Raw genomic sequence first — 16,036 nt, 5'->3', positions numbered from 1 at the left:
ATTGGATAATGAGTAAGTTGTCAAAAATTGGGGTAAATTATTGAGTTACCTTCTGGAGGAAAATCAAAATGGCCTGAAAGAATTATTACAATCACATGGAGATATATGAGAATAAGCTGGGAAGTACTAAAATAATTGTGAATGAGGTAGATGTACCAAATGCTATTCCAATTCAGCAATATTTGTATAGACTTAACTCTGTAAGAAGTCTGACAACACCAGGTTTAAGTCCAACCAATTTATTTGATAGTAAACTCACAAGCTTTCGGGGTTTGCGCCTTCATCAGGTGAATCACCTGACGAAGGGGCAAATCCCGAAAGTTTGTGAGTTTACTATCAAATAAATTGATTGGACTGAAACCTGATGTTGTCAGACTTCTTACTGTGTTTACCCCAGTCCAACGCCGGCATCTCCACATCATGACTACATTTAGACTTAACTCTCCCAGGTTGGCATATGTCCAGAAGGAGAAGCTGACATTTACTCAATCTGAAATGCAGGAGCCTGAAGTCTTAATTAACCGGGTAAAACTGGTAAAGACTGAGAAAGAGAATCAGTTACTTAACAATGATGTGAATAAGGAAAGTGAGCAGGTGTGAAGATAGATGCAAGACAAGTTGGCTGATTTGGAACTGTTCCTCAGTTGAAATTACCTGAAAATAAATTGCAGAATTTTCAAAAATAGTTCATCATGTATGTCAATAAAAATTAGATAAATTGACAGTCATGTGTGATCTCAAGACAGAGATTGAGGAGCAGAAGTATTTTACTCTTGCAGGCAAAAAAAAGGGACAACAACATTAAGTGAGACTGTTGGATGAAACTGTACCATCATTTGAAATGAACTGATGAAATAATGAATCTGTACAGATTGCATAAATGTGGATACCCGATGAAACATTACTGTTCACAACTGGTGTTCTAGTAAATTCCAATGACTTTTGTGGCAGTGTAACTGCCACAGTGATTTGCCGAACCATGGTTGCAACAGATTTTTACACTGAGGAAGACAGTCTGCTGTGCATCTTTGCCAAAGAGTGTGCAGAAAGGGATGGTGAAGATCCAGAGCTAACAAGGGAATTGGACTGCCTGACAGAGGAACTAAGGCCAATTAATAAGAAAGAGGACAGAGGTAAAGTGATCTTCCTGGATGGCGTTGACCACATACATGAATTTGAGAGATATGTACTCATACAGGCTCTCTTTGACAAAGTTTGACAATTTTCTAAGGAAAAAAATACTTTGTTTTGACATTCTAAGACTCCAAGAATCAATAGAACTGGTTGGAGTTAGCGAAGGAAATTAAGAAACAATTCTGAAATGGTTTGTGCCAGTTTGCAGCCAATGTCAAGTTTTACCTTCTGATCCTTCCTAGCATTCTGAGGACTTTACCGGAACTAATTTATACACGTAATGATGAAATTGAGCTAAGACTTTGAATCATAGCAGGATTAAGGACTCAAGGAGGTTTTTTGAAAAGGAAAGAGGAAGCAATTGAACAACAGTGTGTTGAGAAAAGAAGGAAAAGAGAATGTGATGGCTGATGCTTAATCACAACTTTGATGAAAGAAGCAGAAATGTTCAATGGTGAAAAAAATGACTGAAATGGACTACACCACTGTTATATTTGCATGCTTAGATTTAATAAAACATTGTAGAGTACTAATAGCATGAAACTTTGCATATTGATGGTTCTTTTTTTAAAAATAAAGTAGAAGTTTATTTATTAAAGTTTATTTATCAGTCGCAAGTAAGACTTACATTTACACTGCAGTGAAATTTCTGTGAAATTCCCCTAGTCACATCTCTTGAACGTAGAAACTGCTGTAAGGGAGTCAGAAGACAGATGTCTTTTTGTATCTGTTCAAAGGGGTTAAAGGCTGGAAATTTAGCATCTGTGTAAACAATCCATTTTTGGCGCCAATTGGTTCTGAAGGAAGATTTATGTCTATGGGGATAGTGCTTAAATTTGAGCTATAGAAATAAATAGCTGCTAAGAATTGTATTTTGTCATGTTCAAGTATTTTCAATTGGTAAAAGTAATGCTAATTCTTTTTGTTATATTTTAACTGTGCTGTTAAATAAAGTTTGTTTTAGTAAAAGCTTTCTAGTGGGTCAATCGAATCATACCTGGAGTGAAACACTTATGTTCTCCATAATACCAAAATCAAAAAAAGTTGGTGTCACAATATACCTTGGAGTTTCTTATCTAGTCTCTAACAACTGATATCTCAGAAAAGTGATGGAACAACGTGATCTCTTTAACACAGTGGAAATCACAAAGGAGTGGTCCAAAATCCTGGTACAGTGTCACTGCTAAAAGTGTAGCGGAAGCTCTGGTCAGCCAGGTCTTTGGCAAATGTGAACCAGATTTTGGAATGTGGATCACTAAATGAAAACATTGCTACAGGAGATTATAAATCTATATCTCAGAGTGGAATTTGAATATAAAAGTAGGGAGGTCTTGCTGCAGCTGTATAGGGCATTGGTGAGGCCGCAGCTGGAGTACTGTGTGCAGTTTTGGTCGCCACACTTACGCAAGGATATTTTGGCCTTGGAGGGAGTGCAGAGGAGGTTTACTAGGCTGATACCGGAGTTGAGGGGGTTGAGCTATGAGGAGAGGCTGAATAAACTAGGCTTGTACTCGTTAGAGTTTAGAAGAATGAGGGGAGATCTCATTGAGACATATAAGATGATGAATGGGATGGATAGGATAGAGGTGGAGAGACTCTTCCTGCTCAGAAAGGACAGTATGACTAGGGGGCACAGCCTCAAGATAAAGGGGGGGCGGTTTAGAACAGAGTTGAGGAGGAACTTCTTCACTCAAAGGGTGGTGAATCTCTGGAATTCTCTGCCCGTTGAAGTGGTGGAGGCTGCCTCGCTAAATATTTTTAAGACGCGGGTTGATGGGTTTTTGATAAGCGAGGGGATTAAGGGTTATGGGGAGAGGGCGGGAATGTGGAACTGAGCCACAACAGATCAGCCATGATCTTATTGAATGGCGGGGCAGGCTCGAAGGGCTAGATGGCCTACTCCTGCTCCTATTTCTTATGTTCTTATGTTCTTATGAATAGATTTCATCCTTGATAATGATCTGGCTTGTAGAGACAATCACATGATGGCCAGTGGTTTGCAACAAGTTACTAATAACGATGTTTTTACCAAACCTTTGCAAACTACTGTGGGGAAAAATGACTCACTTATTGCAAATAACAAGCAATTGAAGGAAAACATGATTAACACCGAAAATCAACTCTAGATCACGAAATAGGTGTTTGCAAATGAAAAACTGTTGAGAACAATCGAGAATTAATCAGAGAAAGTGGAATATTTGATTGAAGACTTGAACTGTCTAAAGAATAAACTTGAACAAGCAAAATTTGCAAAGGTTGATCTTTAGTTAAAACTTGGTGAACTTCAACCATCAGAACTATTTATGAAGTATCTGCAAAATGCCTTGAACAAGAAAAGGAAATTCTGGTAAATCAGATTAATTGGTTGAAACTGACAAAGGCTTAACAATTCATTGTGAGAGGAGCGATGAGATTTTTGAACTTCAAAGCAAAATGGAGGAAATGAAAAAGAATATGAATGGTATGGAGTGTTGTAATTTGAAAGTTAGTGTGAATAAAAACGAATTGTTGAATACTGATCAGGTTGAGCAAATAACGGATACATTAGTAGTCTTACTTGTATCAAAGTCAGTAATGGACGATAAGAAAACAACTGAAGTACCTGCAAAATTAGGGAAGTGTGAATTATCAACCAAAAGTGCTGACATTGCAAAATAATCTGAGTCAGTGACCTAAGACTCTGACGTAAAAATGCTTGTTGATGATATGACACAAAATGTAGCATCTGGAAGAAGGGCAACTGAACATTTTGCCAAAGACCATTCAAACTCTACTGAGAATTGAACTGTGATAGTTTAGACATTGTGCAAAAAAGTTGAGGGATTAGAATGAATTTTCAAATTTCAGAGAAAAGACATGATTGACATGTCTCAGAGTTGAAAAGAACATGTTTGACATGGGACTGGGAGAAACAACAAGATCATAAAATGTTCTAAGAACAAACAAAGCAAGAATACAATACTATTCTGAGTGGACTGAGAAAACATCTTAACAATATTATTGGAACAACCAAAGAAAGATTTTGTCAAGGGAAGAACGGAAATATTAATGCACAAAAAATGACATTTTGACTTCGTTAAATCAAAATGCTGATTTAACACGTGTGGATTTGGAAAGTGGGCTTGAGAATGGAACTATGCCTACAAGTGACAAAAAGGACAATTGCACTGTAGACTTAAATGAAACAGTCTGTTCTGAATTAAAAACCTGAATCAAAAGGAAAAGAAACAGAAGACTGGAGTATGATAAAGTTACCATGTTTTGATGATGATGTTATTGTTTTTGTTTTGGTTAAATCATTGTAATTATATAAAATGACCTGTGTAACTGTGAACTAAGAAAAATGTACTTGTATGATGTGATAGGTAATGTGGTTAAAGATTTGCCTCATTAGGTTTGAAAAATGGGTGTAATTCCAAGGTAAAGAATTGTGAAAATGTCTTTCTTTCACAGGGGGAGGTGTTAGGAAGCCATTGTTATGTTCAGGGACTTATATTTGTAAAGGTAACCATTAGAAATAAAGTATAGTCTTAGATAGGTTTAATTTAATGTTTCCATGTTGGCAAGAAAGCTGTGGTAAGTTTTCAGGCGAAGTGAAAGAGTTAATAACCATACAAGTTTAAAGATCATATAAGCTGCTAGACTCGGTTACACAGGGAAAGAATCATACAGTGCAGAAGGAGATCATTCAGCCCTTCATGTCTGCACCAACCACAATCCAACCCAGGCCTCCTGACACTAAGGGGCAATTTAGCATGACCAATCCACCTAACCCACACATCTTTGGACTGTTGGAGAAAACCAAAGCACCTGGAGGAAACCCATGCAGACACCAGGAGAATGTGCAAACTCCACACAGACAGTGACCCAAGCCAAGAATCAAATCCAGGTCCCCAGCGCTGTAGGGCAGCAGTGCTAACCACTGTGCCACCATGAAAGCTATGAGAAAACCACAGGTCTTGATTAAAGCAGACCAGATAAGCGTCAAGGGCCATAAGACTGTACATTTTACTTCCACTGAATTATTTGCAGCTGCAGCTTGTCAGTATCTATTATAACAAGGGTTTACCAAACTGGGTTTAAAGGACATGTAACCCATAATGAGGGACTAACGTTTGGAACACTGTGGAATGCTGCTCAGAATTGGAATATTATACAATGTGTGCTTGTCGGATTCTACAGCCTCTACAAAACAACAGAAAGGCAACCGTTGCTCATCTGGCGGTAAAGATACTCTCCAGTAGCAAACAAATTAAAGACAACTTCACAAAATAACTCAAAGTAAAGGTTTAATAAAGAAACAAGTGCTCCACCCATCCCCATCTGCTTTCTATTTATACTGGGTCAGCTGACCATCACAGCATGTTACCATTGGTTACGTGTAACAATTGTTGATATTAGGCCATTGAAGGAGGCATTTAAAATGGTACTGATGGGCTCTACTTAGTGAGGTATAGTCACATCAGAGGAAGAGATATTCTCTGAGGACTTACTTTGTGAAAGTAATCACAGTTTTTGTCTGCAAGTTACAGATTCACTGACTGGAGTAATTCCACCTGCCTGGAAAAACATCAGATTACTTGTTTGATGCCTGGTGGAATGTTGTACATCAATAAGACCGGGAAAAGTGATCCACAGGCTTAGCGGGGGAGGCTATGGCAATTGCCCATGAATATGTTAGTTGTTCCAAAGATAAATGATGAAAACAGGTGAACCTAGCTAACTAGACTCCCACCAGTTTGAAACAATCAGGGACACACCATTGGTGGATATATTTGTTCCAGGAAAGGCACCTAACCAATTTGTGGGAAATAATCAGGATGGAGGCGACCATAGCGACAGGGGTAGTATTATGGGCCATCATGATGTGCTAACTGTTAAATTGCAAGTTCTGACAGTACCTTGCAATACTATGCTTCTATGGCACCCTGTAAAAAGGAAGACGGGGGAGGGGGGAATTAGAAACTGAACTTTACAGCAGGATAGTTTAGAATACCTCCTGCCATCTGGACAACTGACCATCTGAAGGATTCGGAGAGGTGTTCTCAACATCATATTAGCCTTTTGGGGTGGTTACCCAGTGGCAAAGGGGAGGACTGAAAGTGTTAATAATCACACAAGTTTAAAAATCACATAAGCTGCAAGTCAGGGCAAGCTATGAGAAAACCAGAACTTTAGATTAAACTAGATCCAGAAAAGTATCAAGGAACATAAAACTACACAAAAGACTTCCATTGAATCATGTGTAGCTGCGACTTCTCAGTATCTATTATAACAAGGAACAATGGATATGGGAGGTTGCAAACCATTGGTCAGACATATAGCTATCATACTCGCGTCTGGAGGGCGGTAGATAGTAAAAAAAAACTCTTGCTTGGTGGTATTATAATCAAGTAGATGTACACATGTGATTATTTAGTAGCATTTGTACTTTATGCATGATATAAACCTGATTAATAGTTGTGAATGAACAAAAATATCTTTGATACAAATGTAATCTCTAATTGGTATATGCTAATTATTTGTAATCAAATCAAGAAGTATATCTATTTGTGTAACTCTGTATCCAATGCTCTGGACTACACCACCAGCTGGCATACTAGAGCCCTTGCTATAGCTCATAAATAAAAGGCCAACTTTAAAACTCCCAAAATTCTTTGCCTGGTCTACTTAAGGGCTTTAACTTGGTGTTGTGAGACTTCTTACTGTGCTTACCCCAGTCCAATGCCGGCATCTCCACATCATCTGAAGGGAAACAAAGTCTGTAAGCAGCTGACCACCAATTGCCTCATATCACTAAGTAAACAACATTTGTCTGTGTGGGGGTTTCATTTCAATATCCAGCTGAGATTCTATTGTGTTTTAGAGTTTCAGAATGCAGATTTCTGTGGGGGGAGCAGACAGCTCCCTTTGTCTGCAAATCTGTAACAAAAACCAACTGAGTTGTAGATCTGTTTGGAGTTGAATCTTTTAATGACGTAATGGTTCAAATAGCTAGCTAGACTTCCTCATTGAACATTAGTAATTAACTAGTGAGAGGTCCAGAGATCAAACAAGCTGTAACAAAAAGATTTCTGGAAGCCTAAAACTAATTGGAGAACAGACTTCTATTCAGAGAACTAGGAAAAGTTGGGTCAGATCAATTGGTGAGAACTACTAGGAAGGGACTTTATAAAAGTAACTCTAGTAATTGTTTTATTACTGTCTGTGAACACACTGTAAAGTAGTGGTGGAACAGTGTAATCTCTAATGTGTGGAAATCACGAAGGGCTGGTTCAAAAGCCTAAATGTGGAGATGCCGGCGTTGGACTTGGGTAAACACAGTAAGAAGTCTGACAACGCCAGGTTTAAGTCCAACTGATTTATTTGATAGTAAACTCACAAGCTTTTGAGGTTTGCCTCTTCGTCAGGTGAATGGAGAGTACTGGCCTCAGACAGAGCATATAACAGCACAGACAGTTTACAGATTACTGATTAGAATGTGAATCTTTACACCTAACCTGCTATTCAAGTCTTAAAGTGGCCAATGTGAGTGGAAGGAGCATTGAGCACAGATTAAAGAGTGTATTGTCTCCAGACAGTAAGTGAGGTTTTGCAAACCCAGACAAGTCATGGGGGTTACAGATAGTGCGACATGAACCCAAGATCCCTGTTGAGACCGTCCTCATATGTGCGGAACTTGGCTATTAGTCTCTGCTCAGCAATTCTGCGCTGTCGTGTGTCGTGAAGGCCGCCTTGGAAAATGCTTACCTGAAGGTCAGAGGCCGAATGCCCGTAACCACTGAAGTGTTCGCCAACAGGAAGGGAACAGTCCTGCCTGGTGATTGTCAAGTGATGTTCATTCATCCATTGTCGTAGCGTCTGCATGGTCTCCCCAATGTACCATGCTTTGGGACATCCTTTCTTGCAATGTATTAGGTAGACAACGTTGGCTGAGTTGCAAGAGTATGTACCGTGTACCTGGTGGATGGTATTCTCACGTATGATGTCATCCATGTCAGTGATCCGGCATGTCTTGCAGAGGTTGCTGTGGCAGGGTTGTGTGGTATTGTAGTCACTGTTCTCCTGAAGGCTGGGTAGTTTGCTGCGAACAATGGTCTGTTTGAGGTTGTGCGGTTGTCTGAAGGCAAGAAGTGGGGGTGTGGGGATGGCCCTGGCGAGATGTTTGTCTTCATCAACGATATGTTGAAGACTCCGGAGAAGATGTCGTAGCTTCTCCGCTCCGGGGAAGTACTGGACGACAAAGGGTACTCTGTCCACTGTGTCCCGTGTTTGTCTTCTGAGGAGGTCGGTGTGGTTTTTCGCTATGGTGCATCAGAACTGTCGATCGATGAGTCGAGCGCCATATCCTGTTCTTATGAGGGCATCTTTCAGCGTCTGGAGGTGTCTGTCACGATCCTCCTCATCTGAGCAAATCCTGTGTATACAGAGTGCTTGTCCATAGGTTGTATGTGGGCTTGCGGTACAGTGAGGTGCTGAGGTGACCATCCTTGATGGAGATGCGTGTGTCCAAGAATGCAACTGATTCTGGAGAATAGTCCATGGTGAGTCTGATGGTGGGGTGGAACTTGTTGATATCATCATATAGTTGTTTCAGTGATTGTTCACCATGAGTCCAAAGGAAGAAAATGTCATTGATGTATCTAGTGTATAGCATTGGTTGAAGATCCTGTGTGAAGAAGTCTCGTTTGAACCTGTGCACGCGTGGGGGATGTTGGTGTAGAGCACTGAGACAGATCCGACCAAAGAACACACTCGTCAACTCAACACTCTGATCAAGACCTTTGATCCGGACCTTCAGAGCACCCTCCGTGCTCTCATTCCACGTACTCCCCGCGTTGGAGATCTCTACTGCCTCCCAAAGATACACAAGGCAAACACACCCAGCCGTCCCATCATATTGGGCAATGGGACCCTGTGTAAGACCTTCTCTCTCAAAGGCTGTGCCTTTATATGCCTTGTCTGTGATCAGAATTCTCCACTTACCCCTGACGAAGGATCAGCGTTCCAAGAGCTAGTGGTGTTTACTTTGAAATAAACCTGTTGGACTTTAACCTGGTGTTGTGAGACTTCTTACTGTGTTAACCCCAGTTCAATGCTGACATCTCCACATCAAGTTGTTAACTGAACAGAGCTGAAAACCCAGAAGAATGAGGTTGCCCTCTGGGGAATTGCTTCAAAAGCTAATTGCATTTCTTTCAAGATTCAGCTGTGATTGTCAAGGTGAATGTTGTTCCCAAAGTGACTAACTGATGATTCTTTGAGGAGTCCAGCATGCCAGTTTAATAGCCAGAGTTAAAGATCTAGATGCATATTCTGGAGGTTAACCCTTTGGAACACCAAACCCCAAGAATTTAGAAGCATCTTCCAATTCAGTCCTTAGCGCTACACAGCTTGCACTGTAGAGAACTGCCAATTAAGATGGTGATAGCAGACACTGCTCACTCTGTTCAAGATCATGACTGGCATCATCTTTGAGGAGTCCATCAGGATGCATACCTTGTTGTCATGCATTCTCTCTGATGCAGTTGAGTGCCATGCAAGATTGGGACCAATGTTCTTTGGTGGGGGGATGTGCAGGTGAGATGCCATGAGACAATGGAGGCTCAACACTATTCATCCTGCTGGAGTAAAGAAACAGCTGTGTGGGGTATGTGCCTGTAGTGTCAGAGGGGGTGGTGTGAAGGAGATCAGAAATTCACAAAGGTATTGGGAAGCACTTGAGTGGAAGTTACAGATGCATAGAACAGTGAGGGTTGGGCTTCTTTTAGGATTCCTCAGCTCTCAATGTGGTCTTATTCTTTCAGTGTGTGATTCAAGGGAATCACGGGGCCTGTTGAGTTGGCATTTTCACTGATCGGGATAGGCCAGCAGCAGAAACGACAATGTACTATGGCATGTAACCAGGACCAGCAGCCTGCAGCTGCTCAGAGAGCAGGACCACACATGGAGCAACAAAGACCGTAACCAGGCAAGGATGCCAAGGGCTTTGCCTATCTAGCAAGGATGCTTCAAGTGCAAGGGTTGATAGATAGCACCCTAAGTCACCATGGCGACATGCAGTGCCATTCAGGAACCATGAAGGATTCCACTACCTCAACATCCAACACACAATGTGCCTCATGCCAGAGCGTGCCCGTTTCCTGGGGATTGCTCATGACAGTTACACCTTGGGCTACTCACAAATCCCAGGCTACCTTTCTATGGGCCAGATCTTCCTCTGGGTTCAGGAAAACCTGACTTTCATGCTGTTACAGCTCACAAACTACATGCGACCCATGTGTGACTTCATATGCCATTTTTGTCTCTTTGTACTGAGGTTGGGTTTGCAGTGCATTTTGTGAGCCGTGTTGAAGTTCATCAGGGGCGTGGACATATTAAAAGGCATGTCTCGGTTCTCTGACACAGTCCCTAGTTTCCAACAGTATTTAAAGGCTGACATTGTTCAACAGCACCCTAAACCCCATCTCCACCCACGTCATACCAGCTCATGTCGCCTCATATCACCACACCACCTCAATAGCCTTCTGCTTTTGTTGTGTCAGCATCACAGACTAATAGCCATATTCCACAAACATTTATATGGACAGTACTGCCCACACATAACCTGCTAAGATGGTAGTGCTGATAATAGAAATAATCAAAGCTTTGAAGATTTCAAGTGGTGGCCTTTAACAGCTTGTTCCATTGTGGGATTGTTTTTGTGAAGATCATTGATACACTTTCTTGAAAACAAAAGGCTTTGTGATTTGTGTAAATGCTACCGCATGTTTTGTTATTGCAAGAGGACACCAGTTATCTGTCAGTTTACTCAGCCGATTTCACATTTTACAGAATATGATCAGTCTACTTTTCTCCCTCCTTCCCTTTTTAGATGATGTACTTTAAATGAATTTCCAAAGCCCCACACTACCAGACAAAAATGTTGTGCGAGTGGATATCTGATTGTCATTCTCCAATAAAAATTGGAAACCCAGGGCCCGATCCTATCGGTTCATTGTGCCAATTAATCAGCGTGATGAGCCGGGAAGATCATGGGCAAGAATTAAAAACCGATTCATGCCAGTTTGCTATTCCCTTGGCCCTGTTTTGCTGGCAACATCAGTATCTGGGCATGAAGTCTATTTAGACAGAAGTAAGACTACTTATGAGCTCCCACATGGCACCTTCCTGAATCTTCCCCCTTGTCAGCGTGATGAGAATCAGTACCAGCAGAGACCAAGCACCACGGCCACACTGTGGGTGGGGGGGTTGGAGGCCATTGAAATCCCTGGGTGGTCAGGGGCATGGATGAGCAATACCCACGTGACATTTTTATGGTGCCCAACTGGGAATTGCCAGTGTGCCAGAGCATTGCCAAGGAGATGGGCCATGATGGGCTGGGGAGGGGAGGAAAGCTCTGCAACAGTGGGTGGGGAGGGGGGGGAGTGGCAGGGTGTGCGTGATGTGCAGGATGTGCAATGGTGAGCACAGAATGTCTGCCAGGGGACTCTTTGGGAGGGTTCTGATGTCCCGATGCTGGCAATCCATGTTGTTGTGATAGGGAGAACATGCCCCCAATGATTTGGAGGGTGAGGGGCAGGAGGTCTCCCGGTTCAGAGAGACTGGGACTCCCTTAGCAGTCTGCAGCTAGCTTCCCTGGTGTACTTAGGCTCTACCCCTCTCCTACCAGCGCAAATCTCCCAGCTGTCAGAAAAACTGACAAACGTGGGAAGATTGCAGAGCTGAGCTCACCCAAAAAACCAGCATGGAACACTCCAGTTTTCAAACTTTTAGGACATTTAGAATATTTTTGGGAAGGTCATCTCCCCTGTGTGTTTTGCACACTAAACATTCCCAAACCACAAAAACGAGAAAATGGCCCAGGTTCAGGAATGTGGAAGAAAATCTGATTTCTTCATATTAAGCATATTAAGTTTGGCTACTTGTACACCAAAACACACCTCCATAGCCAAATGAGAATTCAGCCCTAAGTGTGTGAAATTTTATGTGCCTGCCGTATAGTACTCATGAATATGTCAACAAATTGATGTGGTAGTGCTGATAATGTAAATATTTAATCAAAAACAAAATCAATCCAAATAATGCGATTTTATTCATAAAGAAAAGCAAGAATACACAAACTTAAAATTCAGCATGCATACAAGCAATAAATCACTCCTTTTTGTTAGCATGAGTGTAGAAAATCTACGTACTGAATATATATTGTTAAAAAAAAATTAAATTTAAAGCACGATTTCCTGTCCCCCACTAAAAACATCCAACTACTAGTCAGTTTGAAACTACATTCAGCACGGTGGAGCCCACTTAAAATCAAGCTATGTTCCTCTGTATGAAACTTTTCACTGTAAAGAAAACATCAATGCTGTACAATAAATTTCCTCCAAAGTTTTAACATTTTTAAACAGTTTCTCTTCACTGGCACCACTCCATGGCACTTTGAAACTGCTATATAGTACAAAGCATTAACTATGTAAAATAGAATCTCTGCCTTGAAGATAAAGGTTTCCAACATAATTTCTTATTTTCAGAAACCTTGTGATATGGATTACTAAACTAATTCAAATTAATTTTCTCTCTGCAACATAAAGTTACTGATCTAAACAGGGCACCAGTGTATCATTAAAAACATGGGAGTTTCAAAAGGAAACATTTGGATTAACGCATTTTGAAAACGCACAATGTTTAGATATTTGTAGTAAAAGATTAGCGCAAGGTAGAACTGGTTACATAGGTTGTAAGTGTACTGATAGATGTGCTGTAAGACGTAGCATCAAAACTTCCTCGTCTCGACCCACTTCGTGAACCCGAACGGGAACCAGAACGGGAACTTGGTCCTGAGAAGCCGCCTGCATTATAAGCGCTGTCAATTCCTTTCGTGGAAAATGATGATGCTTCCAACAACCGCAGGGCAGTCTTATCTTCAACCATAGAACGATCTACTGCTTCTTTATATGAAATCTTCAGTTTTGTTTTGGGACAAGTGAGGCTTTTTGAATGGCTATTGGTGTCTTGCAGTTTTGCAGCTGTTTTGGCATTAATCAAGCCTTTATCTACTGCTGTGTCAATGGTGATTCGTCCTGGAACATTTGGCACAATCAATCCACCTGTAACCATTTGGTATTCAAGGAAACGTTGTCCAGCTTCGTATGGTAGCCAATTTTCTTGCATCGCTTCTGCTGCGGAGAGCCTTTTTTTGTTCTTCACATCATCAAAACCAACATATGCTTTTTGTGCTGGCTTTAATCTCTTCCCCATGTCTTCCTCAATAATGGCTTGGCATACAGCATCTTGGATGGATAGCTTCTGACCAGTTCCAGGATTTATTATACCTCCTGTACAGGCCTGGGCTTCCAACAACCTCTGTCCTGTAATAGCATCAACAATATTACGACGAATGGCTTCAGTAATTGTTATTTTTTCCAATGTTTCAATATCGAATATTGCTGCAATGGGAGTGGAATCATCAGCAGAATCATGAGACGTTATTTTAAAACTTGGCAATGGACTTAGCAACGGACTTGGACAACGGTTTGTTAAACAATTTTGTTTACTCTCACTTGTACTGATGTTAATCTTATCCGTGAACATATCTGCAAACTGTGTGAGTGTCATCCTTCCAGCGCGATAGTCATCAAGACTCTTTTTATCAATTAAACCTTTCTTTAATGACTCTTCAATGTCATACTGATTACCTGTTTTTCTGTCAACAATAACGGTTTTTGTGGTCCCATCTGATCCTGTAATTGTTATTTCTTCCCACTCTGCCTCCTGTTCAGAAAGCTCTAGAAAAGTCTCATAATCTATCAAGTCTTTGTGGTAGGCCTCACGTACTGTCATCTCTTGATTTGTGTCAGGATCCACAATGACAACTCTACGCTTTCTCACTGCAGATGACCTGGTGGTTTTGGATTCCTTTTTCTTTTCTTTCAGTGGCAACAAACAAAGACCTGTGGCTTTATCAATAATACACCGTTCCATTAACTGAAGATAGGTAAGATTTTCTTCTGTGTTGGGATCAAAGAAGCCTTTGGTGTCATCACCTGGATCCATCAGAATTTCATTCAGTTCTTCATCAAAGTAATTACGTTTGTAAGCAATGTTAACTGGCAAACGATGACTATACTTTGGATCAATAATTCCACCGGTCGCAATTTGGGCTTCCAGCAAGCGAATGCCATGACTGTGTTCAATCAGGCCTTTTTTCATTGCCTGAAACAGTGAGATGATATTCCCAGTTTCAGGATCTTTATAACCTGTAACAGCCCTTTCTGCTGAAAGAAGTTTGTTTGAGAATTCTCGACCTATAACTCCTTTTGTAGTAGCAGCCTCAACTGTCAGCTTTTGGTTATTGACAGGATCAATTATATGACCTGTGGCTGCCTGAGCTTCCAAAAGTTCAAGAGCTGTGCCCTGTCTCAGCAAGCCTTTCTTCATGGCTTGGTAGATTGGAAGCTTCTCCTTTGTGGCTTCAACATACACTCCTGAAATACTACTATTGCCTTGCAGGTAGCCCTTATACTGTTCACTGATTTGCTCTGGTGTTAGGCTTCCTGTTTGAAGAGCAGCAGCTGTGTTTTTATCTATAATGTTTGCCCCAACAAGACTGTCTACTGACACATTTGCTCTAATCCCTGGTAATGTTATTTCATTCTTTTGCACTGGCAAAAGAAGCAAGTCTGTTCCAGGATCTGCCCGACAGGCTAATTTCAGCTGTTGGTAGGAAACGTTTGTATTTGTATTTGGATCAACAAAAATTTTTGAGTTATCAAAAGGAGAGGCAAGTGTCTGATACATTTCTGCATCAATCAGCCCACGTTTATATGCAAGCTCTTTTGGTAGGTACACACTGTTTATTGAATCAATTATTCCACCTGCTGCAATCTGAGCTGCAAACAAGCGCAGACCGGTCTCTCTGTCAACAATATCTTTTTTCATTGCTTCATACAGGGAGATAACTTTTCCTGTAAATGGATCTTTAAATCCAGTTGCAGCCTTCTCTGCTACCAGAAGTCTGTCTCTGTCTTTATGGTCAACCAGGCCCACCGCAACAGCTTCATCCACTGTCATCTTCTTGTTTTTGTTTGGATCGGTGATGTAACCAGTAGCTGCTTGTGCTTCTAGAAGTGACAAGGCCACTTCGGGAGTAAGAATATTCCTTTTTGCTGCTTCTGACATCGAGAGTTTTTCTCCATTTTTCTGAGAGTAAACTCCAGCTATGTTCTCCAACCCATGAAGACTCAATTTAATTTCACTCGCAACATCCATTACAGTTTTTTGTCCTCTTAGCAGCTGGTCTAAAGTTGATTTATCAATAAGTTGACAATCGTACAGCTGGCTTACTGTGACCTTTTTACGAACTCCATCAAATACAAGTTTTGAAGAATCTACTGTAACTATACCACCTGTTTGAGTCTGCTTGTTGAGTGTTGGTGGTTCCTGATGGAGCTTTTCAATTTCTAATTGTGTTTTTATGCGCAGTGCTTCCAGTTCAGATCTCTTTGTCCTTTCACTTTCTTCGAGTTTCTGCCTGTAGCTTGCTTCAGTCATTCTCAGTTCTGTTTGCAGTTTGTCAATTTCAGCTTTCAAACGTTCAAACTCATTACTCGTCTTTCCTTTTTCTAGCTGTCTTATTTCTGCTTGATTCTTCCAGTAACTTAGATCAGATTTGACCGCATCATTTTCATCCTGAAGTCGCAGCTTCAAGCGGGATTCAGCTTCTAGCAGTGCCTTTATTCGACTTAGTTCATCTTCATAACGTTGAAGTCTTGATTTATCCTGCTCCAAGAGTTTGATCTTCAATAAGAGAGATTCCTTTTCTTGCAAAATGTCTTTATGAGCAGAGTGTGTCTGTTGAATCATATTAGTTGCCTATATGTCAAGATAGAAGATAAATGTTATT

At 41.0% G+C, this 16,036-nt stretch overlaps 1 protein-coding gene and 1 long non-coding RNA gene across 3 annotated transcripts in view; one reads left to right on the top strand and one right to left on the bottom strand.

Moving 5' to 3' along the window:
• The window catches only part of LOC145346513 (uncharacterized), an 87,750-nt gene that overhangs the window by 1,662 nt on the left and 70,052 nt on the right, over positions 1-16,036 (top strand). The window lies entirely within an intron of this gene.
• Positions 12,211-16,036, bottom strand: part of LOC145346511 (desmoplakin-like) — an 82,676-nt gene continuing 78,850 nt past the window's right edge. For both annotated transcript variants that reach the window (XM_080193870.1, XM_080193871.1), the window contains one exon: positions 12,211-16,005. In XM_080193870.1, coding sequence (XP_080049996.1) covers positions 12,841-16,005 — 3,165 coding nt within the window. In that variant the 3' untranslated portion in view covers positions 12,211-12,840. The remainder of the gene's footprint in view (positions 16,006-16,036) is intronic.

The sequence above is a fragment of the Carcharhinus amblyrhynchos genome, chromosome 8 (assembly GCF_965287045.1).
Source record: "Carcharhinus amblyrhynchos chromosome 8, sCarAmb.v2.hapA, whole genome shotgun sequence".
NCBI classification, from domain to species: Eukaryota; Metazoa; Chordata; class Chondrichthyes; order Carcharhiniformes; family Carcharhinidae; genus Carcharhinus; species Carcharhinus amblyrhynchos.
Note: the sequence above shows the minus strand (reverse complement) of the source record. Positions and strands in the feature narration are given on the sequence as shown.